Consider the following 20,942-nt stretch of genomic DNA (forward strand, 5'->3'; position numbering starts at 1 on the left):
AATACTTAATTTAGAGTTATTTGGACACTAGGGGAACATATTCTAAGTAATAAAGACTTAATTTAGAGTTATTTGGACACTAGGGGAACATATTCTAAGTAACAAAGACTTAATTGAGAGTTATTTGGACACTAGGGGAACATATTCTAAGTAACAAATACTTAATTTAGAGTTATTTGGACACTAGGGGAACATATTCTAAGTAATAAAGACTTAATTTAGAGTTATTTGGACACTAGGGAAACATATTCTAAGTAACAAATACTTAATTTAGAGTTATTTGGACACTAGGGGAACATATTCTAAGTAATAAAGACTTAATTTAGAGTTATTTGGTTAGGGTTAGGGTTATGGTAAGGCCATGCCGAATAAGGCATTAATAAGTACTTAATAATGACTAATTAAGAGCCAATATGTTACTAATTTGAATGTTAATAAGCACCTAATTAATGGTGAATATGTTCCCCATACTAAAGTGTTACCATGTTTTTTTACTGGTGCACAAAATAAACCGTGCATGAACATCACCTTGTTCAAACAACAAAACCAACGCAGTGCATAAACTCACAACAAATTACACACCTGCAAATCAGTGTGACTTCAGCTGTTGCCGTATCCGTAATACGCCGATAGGGAGAAGTTTGTATTTACAGAATGAGTCGGGTGTGTTTTGACCTCCGCCGAACCCCTGAGGTCGACTCACCGAACCCAGGTTAAGAACCACTGCTTTAAAGTAAAGCGGTACTCGCCACTCAAAACATAGCAATTGACTAAACAGCTGGCAACACAAGTGCATAGCAAGGTCATTGTGTCTTGTCTACAGTCAGGTGGTCGGTATGGTGCATGAGTGCTGCTGGCAATAGGGAGCTCTGGAATAATTTAGGGAAATTCCAATATGTACTATCACTAGAGATGTCCGATAATATCGGACTGCCGATATTATCGGCCGATAAATGTAATATCGGAAATTATCGGTATCGGTTTCATGAGTAAAATGTATGACTTTTTAAAACACAGCTGTACGGAGTGGTACACGGACGTAGGGAGAAGTACAGAGCAGTTGCGTATCCCAGTCATACTTGCCAACCCTCACGATTTTCCCGGGAGACTCCCGAATTTCAGTGCTCCTCCCGAAAAATCTCCCGGAGCAACCATTCTCCCGAATATTATCCGATGTCCACCCAGACAACAATATTCGGGGCATGCCTTTGCGTGCCGGCCCCGGTCACATAATTACTGCGGCTTTTCACACACACAAGAGAATGCAAAGCATACTTGGTCAACAGCCATACAGGTCACACTGAGGGTAGCCGTATAAACAACTTTAACACTGTTGCAAATATGCGCCACACTGTGAACCCACACCAAACAAGAATGACAAACACATTTCGGGAGAACATCCGCACCGTAACACAACATAAACACAACAGAACAAATACCCGGAATCCCTTGCAGCACTAACTCTTCCGGGACGCTACAATATTATACACCCCCCGCTACTCCCAAGCCCCCCACCTCAACCCCGCCCCCCGCATGTCCCGAATTCCAAGCTGCTGTTTTGAGGCATGTTCAAAAAAATAATGCACTTTGTGACTTCAATAATAGATATGGCAGTGCCATGTTGGCATTTTTTTTCCATAACTTGAGTTGATTTATTTCGGAAAACCTTGTTACATTGTTTAATGCATCCAGCGGGGCATCACTACAAAATTAGGCATAATAATGTGTTAATTCCACGACTGTATATATCGGTATCGGTTGATATCGGAAATCGGTAATTAAGAGTTGGACAATATCGGAATATCGGATATGGGCAAAAAAGCCATTATCGGACATCTCTAACTATCACACTAAGCACAACCGTCTTCCTTGGGAAACTGGGCCTTGTGGTGGTAGATGCATCATGGTCTGGGGCTGCAGTTATTGGAGGGAAAACATTAATCTGAACATATAGCCGAAAGCTATCTTAATAACATGGGTGCCAGAACTATGGTCCCGGATGCCGGATCCGGCCCAACAGCGTCCACAATCCGCCCCATGTACAGTCGTGGTCTAAAGTTTACATACACTTGTAAAGAACATAATGTCATGGCTGTCTTGAGTTTCCAATCATTTCTACAACTCTTATTTTTTTGTGATAGAGTGATTGGAGCACATACTTGTTGGTCACAAAAAAACATTCATGAAGTTTGGTTCTTTTATGAATTTATTATGGGTCTACTGAAAATGTGAGCAAATGTGCTGGGTCAAAAGTATACATACAGCAATGCTAATATTTACTTACATGTCCCTTGGCAAGTTTCACTGCAATAAGGCGCTTTTGGTAGCCATCCACAAGCTTCTGGTAAGCTTTTGGTAGAATTTTTGACCACTCCTCTTGACAAAACTAGTGCAGTTCAGCTAAATGTGTTGGTTTTCTGACATGGACTTGTTTCTTCAGCATTGTCCACACGTTTAAGTCAGGACTTTGGGAAGGCCATTCTAAAACCTTAATTCTGGCCTGATTTAGCCATTCCTTTACCACTTTTGATGTGTGTTTGGGGTCATTGTCCTGTTGGAACACCCAACTGCGCCCAAGACCCAACCTCCGGTCTGATGATTTTAGCTTGTCCTGAAGAATTTGGAGGTAATCCTCCTTTTTCATTGTCCCATTTACTCTCTGTAAAGCACCAGTTCCATTGGCAGCAAAACAGGCTCAGAGCATAATACTACCACCACCATGCTTGACGGTAGGAATGGTGTTCCTGGGATTAAAGGCCTCACCTTTTCTCCTCCAAACATATTGCTGGGTATCGTGACTAAACAGCAAAATTTTTGTTTCATCTCACATCACATGGACAAAGATAAGACCTTAGGGAGGAAAGTTCTGTGGTCAGATGAAACAAAAATGGAGCTGTTTGGCCACAATACCCAGCAATATGTTTGGATATCTGATATATATAAAGTACATATATATGTACAGTATGTATATATTCATGACTCTTTATGACAAATCCCGATATAGACAAGCAAACGAGAATGAAAAACACTTACTTTTTGCACATGTTTATTCCCAGAGGTTTAATGATGCATCTGTCCCTGAAGTTTTATGGAAATCAGTGCTGTAGTTCTTGTGTAATTTTGCCTACCAAAATAAAAATTTTTTTTTTTTAAATGAATCAAATCGTTTCCTCGTCCCCAAACTGTCATCTTATGTTATCTACTTTGTTATGATGTGTTGTTTATCTTTGCTCGTTTTGTGTTTTGTTTACAATACTTCATTAGGTCACGGCTTCACAATTAAGGTCATTTATTGCCATCTACCGCGTCGTTCATTTGAGAGCGCACACTGTCCATTACAGAAAGGCACAGAAATACAATGCTCTGCTTATATTGATTATTTTACACTGGATGTCGGTTCCTTTCCAGTTATTATTGTTAATAATTACAGGTGTGGGAAAAAATCGATTCGAATTTGAATCGCGATTCTCACGTTGTGCGATTCAGAATCAATTCTCATTTTTAAAAAATCGATTTTTTACATTTTTATTAATTTATTTTTTTTTAAAAAGTTTTAATTTTTTTAATTTTTTATTAATCAATCCAACAAAACAATACGCAGCAATACCATAACAATGCAATCCAATTCTAAAACCAAACCCGACCCAGCAACACTCAGAACTGCAATTAACAGAGCAATTGAGAGGAGACACAAACACGACACAGAAAAACCAAAAGTAGTGAAACAAAAATGAATATTATCAACAACAGTATCAATATTAGTTACAATTTCAACATAGCAGTGATTAAAAATCCCTCATTGACATTATCATTAGACATTTATAAAAAATAAAAAAAAGAATAGTGTCACAGTGGCTTACACTTGCATCGCATCTCATAAGCTTGACAACACACTGTGTCCAATATTTTCACAAAGATAAAATAAGTCATATTTTTGGTTCATTTAATAGTTAAAACAAATTTACATTATTGCAATCAGTTGATAAAACATTGTCCTTTACAATTATAAAAGCTTTTTACAAAAATCTACTACTATGCTTGCATGTCAGCAGACTGTGGTAGATCCTGCTGAAATCTATGTATTGAATGAATAGAGAATCCTTTTGAATCGGGAAAAAATCGTTTTAGAATCCAAAATCGTGTTGAATTGAAAAAAAAAATCGATTTTGAATCGAATCGTGGGACACCCAAAGATTCACAGCCCTATTAATTATGTATGCAGTGTAATAATGTCCCAATAATTAGACATGTGAATGTGTTTGCAGGACTCAGTGGAGAGCATGCACTCCATCGACAGCTGCGAATACATCTGGGAAGCGGGAGTGGGCTTTGCCCAGTCCCCCCCTCTGAACTACATCCATGACTTGAATCGGTGAGTCCACGTACGCTCGATGTATTCTCATCTACTCACCGGCGAAGTCATCTATTTATGATTTATTGTCAGGACGGAGCTGCTGAGGTTGCTCCTCACCTGCTTTTCCGAGCTCATGTACCTGCCCGCCTCACCAGACACCACTGTCCTCAACCCCTGGGTGACTTTTTTCTGCTCCGCTGAGAATCGGTAAAACTTCATCCTCTCCTAAGTGTCCATAACTGTTATTTAAAGGGGAATTGCACTATTTTTTTAAAATTTTGCCCATCATCCACAATCCTTGTTTAAGACAAGAACACACGTATTTCCCTTTTAAACTATATTACCAAAAGTATTTGGCCACCCATCCAAACGATCAGAATCAGGTGTCCTAATCACTTGGCCCGGCCACAGGTGTATAAAATCAAGCACTTAGGCATGGAGACTGTTTCTACAAACATTTGTGAAAGAATGGGCCGCTCTCAGTGATTTCCAGCGTGGAACTGTCATAGGATGCCACCTGTGCAACAAAAAAATCCAGTTGTGACATTACCTCGCTCTTAAATATTCCAAAGTCAACTGTCGGCTTTATTATAAGAAAATGGAAGAGTTTGGGAACAACAGCAACTCAGCCACAAAGTGGTAGGCCGCGTAAACTGACAGAGAGGGGTCAGCGGATGCAGTGGTACTGGGTGGTGCACTGGGACACGACGTCCACGGTTTCCAAAAACAATTTGAAATGTGGACTCGTCAGACCACAGAACACTTTTCCACTTTGCATCAGTCCATCTTAGATGAGCTCGGGCTCAGCGAAGCTGGCGGCGTTTCTGGGTGTTGTTGATAAATGGCTTTGGCTTTGCATAGTAGAGTTTTAACCTGCACTTACAGATGTAGCGACGGACTGTAGTTACTGACAGCGGTTTTCTGAAGTGTTCCTGTGCCCATGTGGTGATATCCTTTACACACTGATGTCGCTTTTTGACATCAGGATCGAAGGTCCGTAATATCATCGCTTACGTGCAGTGATTCCTCCAGATTCACTGGAACTTTTGATGATATTACAGACCGAAGATGGTGAAATTCCTAAATTCTTTGCAATAGCTCGTTGAGAAATGTTGTTCTTAAACTGTTGGACAATTTGCCCACGCATTTGTTCACAAAGTCGTGACCCTTGCTGGCAGTAAGTCGGACCCGTTTCCAGTGAGGGTTGGACTCCGCCAATGCTGCCCTTTGTCACTGATTCTGTTCATAACTTTTATGGACAGAATTTCTAGGCGCAGTCAGGGCATTGAGAGGATCCAGTTTGGTGGCTGCAGGATTAGGTCTCTGATTTTTGCAGATGATGTGGTCCTGATGGCTTCATCCGGCCAGGATTTTCAGCTCTCACTGGGTCGGTTCGCAGCCGAGTGTGAAGCGACTGGGAAGAGAATCAGCACCTCCAAGTCCGAGTCCATGGTTCTCGCCCGGAAAAGGGTGGAGTGCCATCTCCGAGTTGGGGAGGAGATCTTGCCCCATGTAGAGGAGTTCAAGTACCTCAGAGTCTTGTTCATGAGTGAGGGAAGAGTGGATCGTGAGATCGACAGGCGGATCGGTGCGGCGTCTTCAGTAATGTATCGATCCGTTGTGGTGAAGAAGGAGCTGAGCCGGAAGGCAACGCTCTCAATTTACCGGTCGATCTACGTTCCCATCCTCACCTTTGGTCATGAGCTTTGGGTTATGACTGAAAGGACAAGTTCACGGGTAGTTTCCTCCGCCGGGTGGTGGGGCTCTGTCATCCGGGAGGAGCTCAAAGTAAAGCCGCTGCTCCTCCACATGGAGAGGAGCCAGATGAGGTGGTTTGGGCATCTGGTCAGGATGCCACCCGAACGCCTCCCTAGGGAGGTGTTTAGGGCACGTCCGACCGGTAAGAGGCCAGGGGGAAGACCCAGGACACGTTGGGAAGACTATGTCTCCCGGCTGGCCTGGGAACGCCTTAGGATCCCCCGGCAGGAGCTGGACAAAGTGGCTGGGGAGAGGGAAGTCTGGGCTTCTCTGATTAGGTCGCTGCCCCGTGATCCGACCTCGGATAAGCGGAAGAAGATGGATGGATGGATGGATTAATGGTGTCAAATTGTTTAGTTTGATCCATAAATACTGTCACTGCACATTGTTTACCGTCTATTGCATTGGTAATCACTTCTGTTATTTCGATTAAACCCATATATAGGCATCACATTGTCAGCCACTTCGTACTAGCAGTTTTTCTACTATTTAGAACGCACATAAAAGGGAAAGACTTGTGTTCTTGTCTTACTTAGGGATTGTTAATGATGGGCAAAATTCCCCCAAAATTGCAGTTCCACCTTAACGCTGGTGTATCTCCCACCAGGCACGCTTTGCCTCTCTTCACCTCTCTGCTCAACGTGGTGTGTGCCTACGACCCGGTGGGCTACGGCATCCCGTACAACCACCTGCTGTTCTCTGACTACCGGGAGCAGCTGGTGGAGCAGGCGATGCAGATCCTCATTGTGACTCTGGAGCACGATCGACGGGTTTCCCAGTGCCTGTCCTCGCCGTCCAATGTGGAGGAACACGAGGTTTGAAGCCTAGATCGTTTGCATTGTGATAAAGCACCAATAACGGTTTGTTTTTCTGTCCGTGCAGTCCACCGGCCCTGAAAACCTGTTTGTCAATTATTTATCAAGAATCCACAGAGAGGAGGTACGGTTTCTAGAACTAAAAAGACACAATTGAGGATCATGTCCCTTCAAGGTCTTCTCGTCTTCCAGGACTTTGACTTTGTGCTGAAAGGCTTAGCTCGTCTGCTCACTAACCCTTTGACTCAAACGTATCTGCCCAATTCCACCAAGAAGATCCAGTTCCACCAGGAACTTCTGGTGCTTTTCTGGAAGCTTTGTGACTTCAATAAGGTGGGGCGAAGCGTTTACGAGAACATTTTATGTGAGCTAAGGCGGTAATAAAAGTCTTTGTTTGTCTTTCCATGCCAGAAATTCCTCTTTTTTGTCCTGAAGAGTAGCGACGTGCTGGATATTCTGGTCCCAATACTCTACTACCTTAACGATGCAAGAGCTGATCAATGTAAGTCTTGGCTATACTTTAGAGTAGTCAGTTTACAGCTTGTATAGATGTACAATGCAGTCAACACTAGTGTTGGGTTGGTTACTGAAAACCAGTAACTAGTTACAGTTACTAGTTACTTTATTTCAAAAGTAACTCAGTTACTAACTCAGTTACTTACACCAAAAAGTAATTTGTTACTGTTAAAAGTAACTATTTAGTTACTTATATATATATATATATATATATATATATATATATATATATATATATATATATATATATATATATATATATATATATATATATATATATATATATATATATATATATATATATATATATATTTAAAAAAAAAAAAATTTTTTTTAAGGCCCCCTTTAAAGGCCTACTGAAATGAAATGTTCTTATTCAAACGGGGATAGCAGATCCATTCTATGTGTCATACTTGATCATTTCGCGATATTGCCATATTTTTGCTGAAAGGATTTAGTAGAGAACATCGACGATAAAGTTCGCAACTTTTGGTCGCTGATAAAAAAAGCCTTGCCTGTACCGGAAGTAGCGTGACGTCGCAGGTTGAAAGGATCCTCACATTTCCCCATTGTTTACACCAGCATCGAGAGCGATTAGGACCGAGAAAGCGACGATTACCCCATTAATTTGAGCGAGGATGAAAGATTTGTGGATGAGGAACGTGAGTGTGAAGGACTAGAGTGCAGTGCAGGACGTATCTTTTTTCGCTCTGACCGTAACTTAGGTAAAAGGGCTCATTGGATTCCACACTTTCTCCTTTTTCTATTGTGGATCACGGATTTGTATTTTAAACCACCTCGGATTCTATATCCTCTTGAAAATGAGAGTCGAGAACGCAAAATGGACATTCACAGTGACTTTTATCTCCACGACAATACATCGGTGAAGCAGAGCAGACCTCGACAGAGCTATGCTAAAAACATTAGCTATCCACCTACGCCAGCCCTCATCTGCTCATCAACACCCGTGTTTACCTGCGTTCCAGCGATCGACGGCGCGACGAAGGACTTCACCCGATCATCGATGCGGTCGGCGGCTAGCGTCGGATAGCGCGTCTGCTATCCAACTCAAAGTCGTCCTGGTTGTGTTGCTGCAGCCAGCCGCTAATACACCGATCCCACCTACAGCTTTCTTCTTTGCAGTCTCCATTGTTCATTAAACAAATTGCAAAAGATTCACCAACACAGATGTCCAGAATAATGTGGAATTTTGCGATGAAAACAGAGCTGTTTGTATTGTGATACAATGTGTCCGAATACTTCCGCTTCAACCATTGACGTCACGCGCAAACGTCATCATACATAGACGTTTTCAACCGGAAGTTTCCCGGGAAATTTAAAATTGCACTTTATAAGTTAACCCGGCCGTATTGGCATGTGTTGCAATGTTAAGATTTCATCATTGATATATAAACTATCAGACTGCGTGGTCGGCAGTAGTGGGTTTCAGTAGGCCTTTAATGTCCTTTTAACCTTCATTTCAGTACTGTTATTGCACTGGAGAATAATACAATCTGTTGATCAACTTGACATGCATTTGCATCACTGAACTCTGCTAAGCAATGTGGTCTACGTACAACACACAGAGACAAAGATATGTTTCAAAGGGCCAATTTGTTTCAGGCCAGAACAAATTGACAAAACTATTTTAAATAGCTGCAACATAACAAACATAAGTAACAAACAGCATAATAACAACATAGCTGTAAGGCAAGGAAGGCACACACTACATACACAAAGCCTAACCAGGCGTTTTTTTCTCTCAAGGAATTCTGAAATAAAATCATGTCTGAAGCCCAGAACACTCTACACATTTCCCCAGTTTTAGTTTACAGATAAGGAAAGATTGGCCTGGCCCACTAGCATCCCTCTTTATGTTTGTGAACTTTATATTCCATACATTTAGAGTGATGTGATAATCAAACACTCTAGAAGACTAGAATGAAAGAGTATATAAGAGAATTGACAGAGTGTGTGTACCATCAGTGCTGCAATGTCTCTATCAATGTTGTCCTGGCTAGCAGTGCCTCGTTAAAATCCAGCCGCTGTTGCTTAGGAGGTGAAGTGTGTCTCTCTTTACTAGTTTCGTCGAAGCATGTTGCTTTTGTAGCTGTTTCAGCAGATTTGAATTGCTAGGATAGGATCTTTGATCCAAGACACAACTTGCATTTAACTAAAATGTTCTTTCCTTTGTGGTCGACTAAAGAAAAGTAGTGAGAATATCTCCATGTTAAGAAACTCGGCTTCGGGCTTCGCCATGTCTTGTTAGTAAACACAGACACGCCCCCTCCCACACACACACATATACACACCCAGAGCGCGCCTCTCCCTTGTCGCCTCATCTCCGTCGCCTCTTCTGCAGCTCTCCAATAAAACACACTCAGATCTTCTCACTTTCTAGCCGATACTACATAAAAAATAACGTAAAATAACGCAGTAACGCATCATGTAGTAACGGTAACTGAGTTACTGAATACAAAAAACAACTTTGTAACGCGTTAGTCCCAACACTGGTCAACACACATCAACAGTTTTCCAAACTTTGAGATCTCGCTCGACTTCAGAGTGTTGGAATTACAGTTTCCCTCAATAACTCGCAGCTCCCCCTTGCGCCAGCAGCACTCGTGCACACTACTGTACCACCCTGTTTGATTGTAGACACGGGAATGATCTTGTGACTCACATTTGCCACCGTGGTACCGCAACTTAAGAGGGTTTTGAGATAAGGGTTTTCTCTCAACTAATTGTTATACAAGCAAATATTTGAGTTACAAGCATCCGCAACATTAGTTGGCATCGCAAATGTCCCAGTGAACCTGTAAGATCCGACTAAAATATCTGGTCTTACTCGGACTATGTTGAGAAAAAGAAGTGGATGATAATCATTGAAGTCATTCATTCAATGGAAACAATCAAACCACATGACCAACTGTGTCGTCAACTTGGCGAAACAATTCCATCGTATTACTGCTAGTCTGTACTAGGGTTGTACAGTATACCAGTATTAGTATAGTACCGCGATACTAATGAATCATATTCGGTACTATACCGCCTCTAAAAAGAACCGGTCCCCCACACTCCCTTTCGCCGTCACGTCTTGTCATTGCTGGTTTACGAGCAGAGGAGCATGTTCGGCAGCACACAATCACAGAGTACTTACAAGCAGGCACAGTGTGTAGACAGGAAAGGGAGAACGGACGCATTTCGGCTTAAAAACTAGCGATAAAGGTGAAGTTATAACACTGAAACACCCTCAGGAAGAGGTGCTTTAAGACATGGCTAGCTAGCTAGCGGCTAAAGTCCAGTGTTTTAGCTACTTCTAAATCACTAATCCTTGTCTCCATGGTGACAAATAAAGTAAGTTTCTTACAAGTAAACATGCTTCACTACACACCGTAGCTCACCGGCGTCACAATGTAAACAAACGCCATTGGTGGATCTACACCTAACATCCACTGTAATGATACCAAGTACAGGAGCGTATCTAGTCGATACTACTAGGAATAAATCTATATTTTTAGCATCTTTCGTTTAAAAAAAAATGTATATTATGTTTATAAACTCAGGAAATATGTCCCTGGACACATGAGAACTTTGAATATGACCAATGTATGATCCTGTAACGACTTGGTATCGGATCGATACCCAAATTTGTGGTATCATCCAAAACTAATGTAAAGCATCCAAACAACAGAGGAATAAGTGATTATTACATTTGAACAGAAGTGTAGATAGAACATGTTAAAAGAGAAAGTAAGCAGATATTAACAGTAAATGAACAAGTAGATTAATAATTCATTTTCTACCACTTGTCCTTAATAATGTTGACAAAATAATAGAATGGAAAATGACACAATATGTTACTGCATATGTCAGCAGCTAAATTAGGAGCCTTTGTTTGTTTACTTACTACTAAAAGACAAGTTGTCTTGTATGTTCACTATTTTATTTAAGGACAAACTTGCAATAAGAAACATATGTTTAATGTACCGTAAAAAAATTTGTTGAAATAAAGCCAATAATGAAGTTTTTTGTGGTCCCCTTTATTTAGAAAAATACAGAAAAGTATCAAAATACATTTTGGTATCGGTACCAAAATATTAGTATCGGGACAACATTAGTCTGCACTATTCTTAAGCAGAATGATTAGTTTATTATTAGTTTATTATTTATTCGGTCAATGGTCAACAAAATAAACATACAGATGTACATTCATAAACAAACAGTTGTACATTCATAAATTTAAAAAAAAAATGTTGCAGACCGAAAGGGTTTAGGCCTAAGTTGAACACTTATTGCGCCTAACCCTATAAACCAAGTCAAGTACGAGATGAGCTTCCAAAAAATATGAAATTTCCCTTTCACAACATATTATAAATACACATTGTACACAACATAAATACTGTTCAATTATATACACGGTAAAGGCATGTGAAATATCCTTGTACACATGTTAAACCTTTGCACCAATTATATACTATATACAAACAATTATACTTCCAATATATTTATATCCCACATTTAGTTTTTAATTAACATTGATCATGGTATCAACTACTATGTTGATTCAAGAGTGATATATTTTTCCAAGACATTGGTCTTAAAGTTTTTTTTAAACGTGTGAATGGAACTGGAACATTTTACAAAAACACCAGCCAAAACGGTAAAACAATATCAAAATGGCAGACATTTATCCATGAAAATATGCATAAGTTGCTGATGGTGTGTTTGACTGAAAAGCAGTTTGACAAAAATACTGTAGAAGCTGTTCTATTTTTAAACAAAGAAAACAATCTGACGTTGTCTTTATTTTGAAGTTATCGTGCCGTGATTTTACCAGTCCGGGAGTAGATTATTCTCCACGTGGCCCCCCGATCTAAAATGAGTTCGACACCCCTGATTTAAAAGTGTTATCTTCGTCCGCAGCCCGCGTGGGACTCATGCACATCGGAGTGTTCATCCTGCTGCTGCTGAGCGGGGAGAGAAACTTTGGCGTGCGCTTGAACAAGCCCTACGCCCTCCACGTGCCCATGGACATCCCCGTCTTCACAGGCACTCACGCCGACCTGCTTGTTGTGGTGAGAAGCCCGACCCGTCGCCATGGAGACGCCGGGAAAGAAAGACGCCGACCAGCTGTCGCTCTTGTTTGCCTTCGCAGGTCTTCCATAAGATTATCACCACGGGCCACCAGCGTTTACAGCCGCTCTTCGACTGCCTGCTCACCATCGTCGTGAATGGTGACGTCCCCCTCGTTGTTGTCACCAACCACACCTCGTAAAGAATTCCCCTAAACAGCCATTTTCTCCTCAGTGTCTCCATATTTGAAAAGCCTGTCCATGGTCGCGGCTAACAAGCTGCTCCACCTGCTGGAAGCCTTCTCCACCAGCTGGTTCCTGTTCTCTGCCGTCCAGAACCACCACCTTGTCTTCTTCCTGCTGGAGGCGTTTAACAACATCATACAGTACCAGTTTGACGGTGAGAGAGAGGACTTGTTTCCTTCCAGGCTGAGAATGCAAATATTTGAGAAGGTGTAAACCCGCGCGCATGCATGCTTCCCAACCTCCACAACCAAACAGTGGCGGATCATAGCTTACATTATCTCACCCTCATACTTTACAATTGTTATTACTAGAGATGTCCGATAATGGCTTTTTTGCCGATACCGATATATACAGTTGTGGAATTAACACATTATGCGTAATTTTGTTGTGATGCCCCGCTGGATGCATTAAAGCAGGGGTCACCAACGCGGTGCCCGCGGGCACCAGGTAGCCCGTAAGGACCAGGGGCCGTACTTATCAAGCTTCTTAGAGTGCCATTTTACACTTAAGTCCTGAGAATTTGCGAAATGTAGTCCTACTCTCAAACTTAAGAATAAAAGCTTTTTATCAACGTTCTTAAGTCTAAGAATCACTCCTACTCTCCACGATATTTAAGAGACCTTCAGAGGTGTCTTAAGTGGTTAGGAGTTGCCAGCAGGGGATGGCACTGAGGCGAGAGAGACGTGCGCGAACGTTCAGGGAACGGAACAATGTTTTTTTTTTTTTGATGACGAGCAGCTGATCAAACGGTATCGTTTAGACAGAGCGGATATTATTTTTGTCACAGATTTAATACTTTTCGATTCCTTGTTGATTTCTGCATGTGTCTGCAGTGGGCTAGTATATATAGAGCCACCCACATCAGTTTCAAATTAGTTGCCTAATTAATGAATTGGAAAGAAAATGTTATGACAGTAGCGTATGTGTGTGGCCGTGAGGTGAGTGACGTCAGTGAGTGTGTGGGCGATAGAAGAGAGGGAGCGGTAGCGTGAGTGCCGGCGGGGACTAGTTTGTTTTGTATTATTTTGTAGTTTATTGTCAAAATATACACTCCCATTGTCCACTTAAATATTTCCAAGATATTTCTTTATTCTTAGACAAGGGATTCCATTCCGTGATTGGTCATTTCTATGGACACAGAAATGACGTCACCTAAAATTCCGTTTACGGCACATAGTAATGTCGTAATTCAGCTCTGAGTGTGACACTTAAGATTCAGTCCTACACTTCGCTGAAAGTGTGAGTAAGACGCTTGATAACTAACTTTTAAGTGCAGCTTTCAGCGAAGAATTTATTTACTCTTAAGTCAACTCTTAGCAGACTTCTTAGGAGTAATTCTAAGAAGCTTGATAAGTACGGCCCCAGATGAGTAGCCCGCTGGCCTGTTCTAAAAATAGCTCAAATAGCAGCACTTACCAGTGAGCTGCCTCTATTTTATAAATTGTATTTATTTACTAGCAAGCTGGTCTCGCTTTGCCCGACATTTTTAATTCTAAGAGAGACAAAACTCAAATAGAATTTGAAAATCCAAGAAAATATTTTAAAGACTTGGTCTTCACTTGTTTAAATAAATTCATTAATTTTTTTACTTTGCTTCTTATAACTTTCAGAAAGACAATTTTAGAGAAAAAATACAACCTTAAAAATGATTTTAGGATTTTTAAACACATATACCTTTTTACCTTTTAAATTCCTTCCTCTTCTGTCCTGACAATTTAAATCAATGTTCAAGTAAAACTTTTTTTTTTTATTGTAAAGAATAATAGAAACATTTTAATTTAATTCTTCATTTTAGCTTCTGTTATTTCAACGAACAATATTTGTGAAATATTTCTTCAAATTTATGATTAAAATTCAAAAAAATTATTCTGGCAAATCTAGAAAATCTGTAGAATCACATTTGAATCTTATTTCAAAGTCTTTTGAATTTCTTTTAAAATTTTCTGGAAAATCTAGAAGAAATAATGATTTGTCTTTGTTAGAAATATAGCTTGGTCCAATTTGTTATATATTCTAACAAAGTGTCGATTGGATTTTAACCAATTCAAAACATGTCATCAAAATTCTAAAATTAATCTTAATCAGGAAAAATTACTAATGATGTTCCATAAATTATTTTTTTAATTTTTTCAAAAAGATTCAAATTAGCTAGTTTTTCTCTCTTTTTTTTTCGGTTGAATTTTGAATTTTAAAGAGTCGAAATTGAAGATAAACTATGTTTCAAAATTTAATTGTCATTTTTTTCGTGTTTTCTCCTCTTTTAAACCGTTCAATTAAGTGTGAATATCATTAATTATTAATAATAACATAGAGTTAAAGGTAAATTGAGCAAATTGTCTATTTCTGGCAATTTATTTAAGTGTGTATCAAACTGGTAGCCCTTCGCATTAATCAGTACCCAAGAAGTAGCTCTTCGTTTCAAAAATGTTGGTGACCCCTGCATTAAACAATGTAACAAGGTTTTCCAAAATAAATCAACTCAAGTTATGGAAAAAAATGCCAACATGGCACTGCCATATTTATTATTGAAGTCACAAAGTGCATTTTTTTTTTTTTTAACATGCCTCAAAACAGCAGCTTGGAATTTAAGACATGCTCTCCCTGAGAGAGCATGAGGAGGTTGAGGTGGGCGGGGTTGGGGTAGGCGGGGTTTTAGGGTTAGGGGGTAGCGGGGGGTCTATATTGTAGCGTCCCGGAAGAGTTAGTGCTGCAAGGGGTTCCGGGTATTTGTTCTGTTGTGTTTATGTTGTGTTACGGTGCGGATGTTCTCCCGAAATGTGTTTGTCATTGTTGTTTGGTGTGGGTTCACAGTGTGGCGCATATTTGTAACAGTGTTAAAGTTGTTTATACGACCACTCTCAGTGTGACCTGTATGGCTGTTGACCAAGTATGCTCGGCATTCACTTGTGTGTGTGAAAAGCCGTAGATATTATGTGATTGGGCCGGCACGCAAACGCACTGTACTTCTCCCTACTTCCGTGTACCGCTTCGTACAGCGGCGTTTTAAAAGGTCATACTTTTTTAAACTGATACCGATAATTTCCGATATTACATTTTAAAGCATTTATCGGCCGATAATATCGGACATCTCTATTGGAATGGTTTGAAAAGGTTGAAAAATGTGGGAATTGTGCAACTTGGAAAAAATGTCCCATTAATTTCAATTGGAAATTCCTGGAATTTGGGGAAAAGTGGGATTTAAAAAAAAAATGATTAGGAGCATGAATGTCCTGAATGAGCTGAATTGGTTGGTGTTGGAATTGTTTAAATCGGTCAATAAACGTTGAAGTAGTAAATGGTATTAGGGAATTTCGGGAAAATCTGGAATTTTTTGGAAAATGGTAAAAAACTCGAATGGTCTGAATGAGTTGAAATAGTTGGTGTTGGAATTTTTCAAATCAGTCGAGAAATGTTGAAGTAGTAACATGTTGAATTGAGAAATGGTATTATTACTATTATTACTATTACGGAACATCTCTAGTTATTACAGTACAGTAGTGTTGTAACAATACCAATATTTTGGTTCCGGTACCAAAATATTAGTATCGGGACAACATTAGTCTGCACTATTCTTAACAATAGCAAACAATAACAATAACAATATCAAAACGGCAGACATTTATCCATGAAAATATGCATAAGCTGCTGATGGTGTGTTTGACAGAAAAGCAGTTTGACAAAAATACTGTAGAAGTTGTTCTATTTTTAAAGTACCAAAATTATTTTGGTACTTTTCTAAATAAGGGGCACCACAAAAAAATTGGCATTATTGACTTTATTTTAACAAAAAAATTTAGGGTACATTAAACATATATTTATTATTGCAATTTAGTCCTTAAATAAAATAGTCAACATTCAAGACAACTTGTCTTTTATTAGTAAGTAAACAAACAAAGACTCCTAATTTGTCTGCTGACATATGCAGTAACATATTGTGTCATTTTCCATTCTATTATTTTGTCAACTATTATTAAGGACAAGTGGTAGAAAATGAATTATTTATCTACTTGTTCATTTACTGTTAATATCTGCTTACTTTCTCTTTTAACATGTTCTATCAACACTTCTGTTAAAATGTAATTATCACTTATTCTTCTGTTGTTTGATACTTTACATTAGTTTTGGATGATACCACCAATTTGGGTATCATCTAACTCACAACCCACTGGGTTGTGAATTTTTCCATTCTTCCAAAAGCGCATTGGTGAGGTCACACACTGATGTTGGTGGAGAAGGCCTGGCTGAGTTGTTGTTGTTCCCAAACTCTTCCATTTTCTAATAATAAAGCCGACAGTTGACTTTGGAATATTTAGGAGCGAGGAAATTTCACGGCTGTATTTGTCAGTTCCACGCTGGAAATCACTGAAAGTGGCCCATTCTTTCACAAATGTTTGTAGAAACAGTCTCCATGCCTAAGGGCTTGATTTTATACACCTGTGGCCGGGCCAAGTGATTAGGACACCTGATTCTGATCATTTGGATGGGTGGCCAAATACTTTTGGCAATATAGTGCATCTTTGAGACTAAGCTGGACTAGGGAGCTCCATCCTTAGGATGTGTGGTGGAGAGCACCCTCAGCACCAGCATAACGGTGTGGCACAGCAGCTGCACGGCTGAAGAAAGTGCTGAACAATACTGTAATAAGAATGATGATTATGATAATTTGGTTAGTGACAGTGATATGAATGGTATACAAAAACCGGGGGGGAAAGTGGGGGGTACGAAACCACCGTATAATCACATCATTGACAGAATGCTAAATGCTCAATGATCCGACCTGATCTTTTCCAGGTAACTGTAACCTGGTGTACGCCATCATCCGCAAGCGCAACGTGTTCCACCAGTTGGCCAACCTGCAGTCGGACCCCGCCTCCATCCAGAAGGCTCTGCAAAGAAAGAGGAAGTCGCCCGACGTCATCTCCCGCACCAGCTCCCAGGAGACGGTGTCCATGGAGGGTTCCCGACCCGCGGTGCCGGCGGAGCCTGGCACTCTGAAGGCCAGTCTGGTTGCCATACCAGGTAAAATAACCTCACATTCTCATGATGATAATTAGAGATGTCCGATAATGGCTTTTTTGCCCATATCCCATATTGTCCAACTCTTAATTACCGATTCCGATATCAACCGATATATACAGTCGTGGAATTAACACATTATTATGCCTCATTTTGTTGTGATGCCCCGCTGGATGCATTAAACCAGGGGTCACCAACGCGGTGCCCGCGGGCACCAGGTCGCCCATAAGGACCAGATGAGTCGCCCGCGGGCCTGTTCTAAAAATAAAAAAAAAAAATAAAAAAAAAATATATATATATTTATTTTTATTTTTTTTTTTAAATTAAATCTACATAGAAAAAACACAAGATACACTTTCAATCAGTGCATCAACCCAAACAACCTCCCCCATGCACACTCATCCACACAAAAGGGGTTATTTCTTTCTGCTACCAATATTCTGGTCCCCACAACATAGACAACACATCTGCAAGGGACACAGTCCCTGAAGCACACATGATTGTATAGGCTGCTGGTCCACTAACATTTTCATTAATTACTATTTTTTTATGTAATTATTTTTATATTGTTTTACTTTCTTTTTTATCCAAGAAAATGTTTTTTATTTATTTATCTTATTTTATTTTATTTTTTTTAAAAAGGGCCTTATCTTCAACAGACCAGGTTGTCAATGAAATTTGATTTTTTTAAAGGGTTTTTTAAACCAGGCCCAGTCCAGATAATGTCCAAGTCGGACTCAGCAACACACACCTTCATTCATGTACACAAAAAAAAATTAGGGAACACAACAGATTGCATATAATTTATAAACAAAACACTTTGCATTCCATTCGAAAGGACGTTCCCTTTAGATTTACGATCCTTAACATTTTACATTTATCATAATTAAGCTTAAGGCCAGATTGCTGTGAAAATATGTCCAAAAGATTAAGAAGGTTCCGCAAACAATGAGGAAAAATCTTATCTTTGTGAATCAGCCTTTTCTGACATGAACTTCATCAAGAACAAACACAGAACACGCCTCACTGATGCACATCTGCAAGACTCACTCAGAGTTGCAGTGTCAAGTTACACACCAGAGTACAACACACTAGTTAACAGCATGCAATGCCAGGCTTCCCACTAACTGACAAAGAAACAGATAACAGATTTGGTGTCCAGTTCAAAGTGTGACATGATTTAAAAATTTGAGAGTTTACTTTTGTATTTTACATGAGTTATTATTTGTACAAACATGGTGCAAAGTAATTCATGATTTGTTAAAAAATGTTAGTGGTTAGCTAGTTAAAATGGGATATTGTGATTTCACAAGACTGTCTTAGAAGTGATCATTTGAAAATGTTCAATTTGAAAAATGTGCACTTAGAGAAAATATAAAAATAAAGTGTTGCATATTGATATTTATCTGTTTCTATATATATTTATTGTGAGAAATCATTAAGATGATCAGTGTTTCCACAAAGATAAATATCATTAATAATAACAGAGTTAAAGGTAAATTGAGCAAATTGGCTACTTCTGGCAATTTATTTAAGTGTGTATCTAACTGGTAGCCCTTCGCATTAATCAGTACCCAAGAAGTAGCCCTTGGTTTCAAAAAGGTTGGTGACCCCTGCATTAAACAATGTAACAAGGTTTTCCATAAAATAAATCAACTCAAGTTATGGAAAAAAAATGCCAACATGGCACTGCCATATTTATTATTGAAGTCACAAAGTGCATTATTTTTTTTTTAACATGCCTCAAAACAGCAGCTTGGAATTTGAGACATGCTCTCCCTGAGAGAGCATGAGGAGGTTGAGGTGGGGAGGGGGTAGCGGGGGGTGTATATTGTAGCGTCCCGGAAGAGTTAGTGCTGCAAGGGGTTCTGGGTATTTGTTCTGTTGTGTTACGGTGCGGATGTTCCTCCCGAAATGTGTTTGTCATTCTTGTTTGGTGTGGGTTCACAGTGTGGTGCATATTTGTAACAGTGTTAAAGTTGTTTATACGGCCACCCTCAGTGTGACCTGTATGGCTGTTGACCAAGTATGCCTCGCATTCACTTGTGTGTGTGAAAAGCCGTAGATATTATGTGATTGAGCCGGCACGCAAAGCGCCTACGTCCGTGTACACAGCGGCGTTTTAAAAAGTCATACATTTTACTTTTCGAAACCGATACCGATAGTTTCCGATATCACATTTTAAAGCATTTATCGACCGATAATATCGGCAGTCCCATATTATCGGACATCTCTAATAATAATGAATAATTTCATTTCTTTGTAGGCCCCAAAACACTAAGGGCTTGATATACTAAAAAATGTGCATGTACTAAAACACGTGCAAACCTGGTAGCACGTGCAAAGTTGATCTACTAGACGTGTGCAAAGTGGATTGTGTCCGTTAGGTGAGCAGAATACGGAGTGCAATCCATTTTGCAATATGCAAAATCATCAAAACGCCCACAATATTGGGAGAAGAAGATGCAAATGTGATTATTTAGTATGCGCAATGTGACTTATCAATACTTATCACCGTTTTGTCAGCAATAATTTGCTTTTTATTTAGCATGGACGTGCAAACTGACAGTTCAACAGGATCTGGGCTTGTGCTGCAAAGACAGACGAGAATTCTCCGTCCTGTGTGTGTGTGTCTACATTTTTTGACAGACAGAAATAAAACATATTAAACATTGTGTCTTTTCAGCAACATCCTTTTATAATTTTATAGCTGCTAGAAGACTTAAGGGGCTAATTAAAACAGATTCAATTGATGCACTTTGGTGTCCTATTTTTTAAAATGACGTTTATTTCACATATAATTCAATTCAATTTCAATTCAATTATTTATTTATTTCGTACTTGGATGTGTACATTTCAACAACATTTCAACAATCTCACATACCTTACTGCATTCAATACACAGCCATGTCGAAAAGGAACAGGATGAAGAAAATCTTATATTTCCTGCCCCTTCGCACAAAAGAAACATTTTCTTGGTATCTCTTTGCCGGTAGTGCATTAGAACATCCAATGCAACAAATCAATACAAAACAATATATCACATATGCACACACAGGCACCCACACCCACACGCACCCACCCACCAGGGGCGTAGACTCTAGAGTAGTAAAAAAGGCTACAGGACATGTATGACCCAGTTGACAAGAAAAGTTATTGTTG

General features: G+C 39.6%; 1 protein-coding gene across 2 annotated transcripts in view; it reads left to right on the plus strand.

Moving 5' to 3' along the window:
• The window catches only part of LOC133642598 (protein HID1-like), a 51,439-nt gene that overhangs the window by 13,949 nt on the left and 16,548 nt on the right, over positions 1-20,942 (plus strand). For both annotated transcript variants that reach the window (XR_009824551.1, XM_062036886.1), the window contains exons 5-14: positions 4,266-4,372; positions 4,445-4,561; positions 6,720-6,927; positions 6,995-7,051; positions 7,120-7,260; positions 7,339-7,429; positions 12,370-12,521; positions 12,602-12,680; positions 12,754-12,918; positions 17,556-17,783. Coding sequence is in view for 1 of the 2 variants with exons in the window: in XM_062036886.1 (XP_061892870.1) it covers positions 4,266-4,372; positions 4,445-4,561; positions 6,720-6,927; positions 6,995-7,051; positions 7,120-7,260; positions 7,339-7,429; positions 12,370-12,521; positions 12,602-12,680; positions 12,754-12,918; positions 17,556-17,783 (1,345 nt within the window). In the remaining variant the exon portion in view is untranslated. The remainder of the gene's footprint in view (positions 1-4,265; positions 4,373-4,444; positions 4,562-6,719; positions 6,928-6,994; positions 7,052-7,119; positions 7,261-7,338; positions 7,430-12,369; positions 12,522-12,601; positions 12,681-12,753; positions 12,919-17,555; positions 17,784-20,942) is intronic.

Source organism: Entelurus aequoreus, linkage group LG25 (assembly GCF_033978785.1).
Source record: "Entelurus aequoreus isolate RoL-2023_Sb linkage group LG25, RoL_Eaeq_v1.1, whole genome shotgun sequence".
NCBI lineage: Eukaryota > Metazoa > Chordata > Actinopteri > Syngnathiformes > Syngnathidae > Entelurus > Entelurus aequoreus.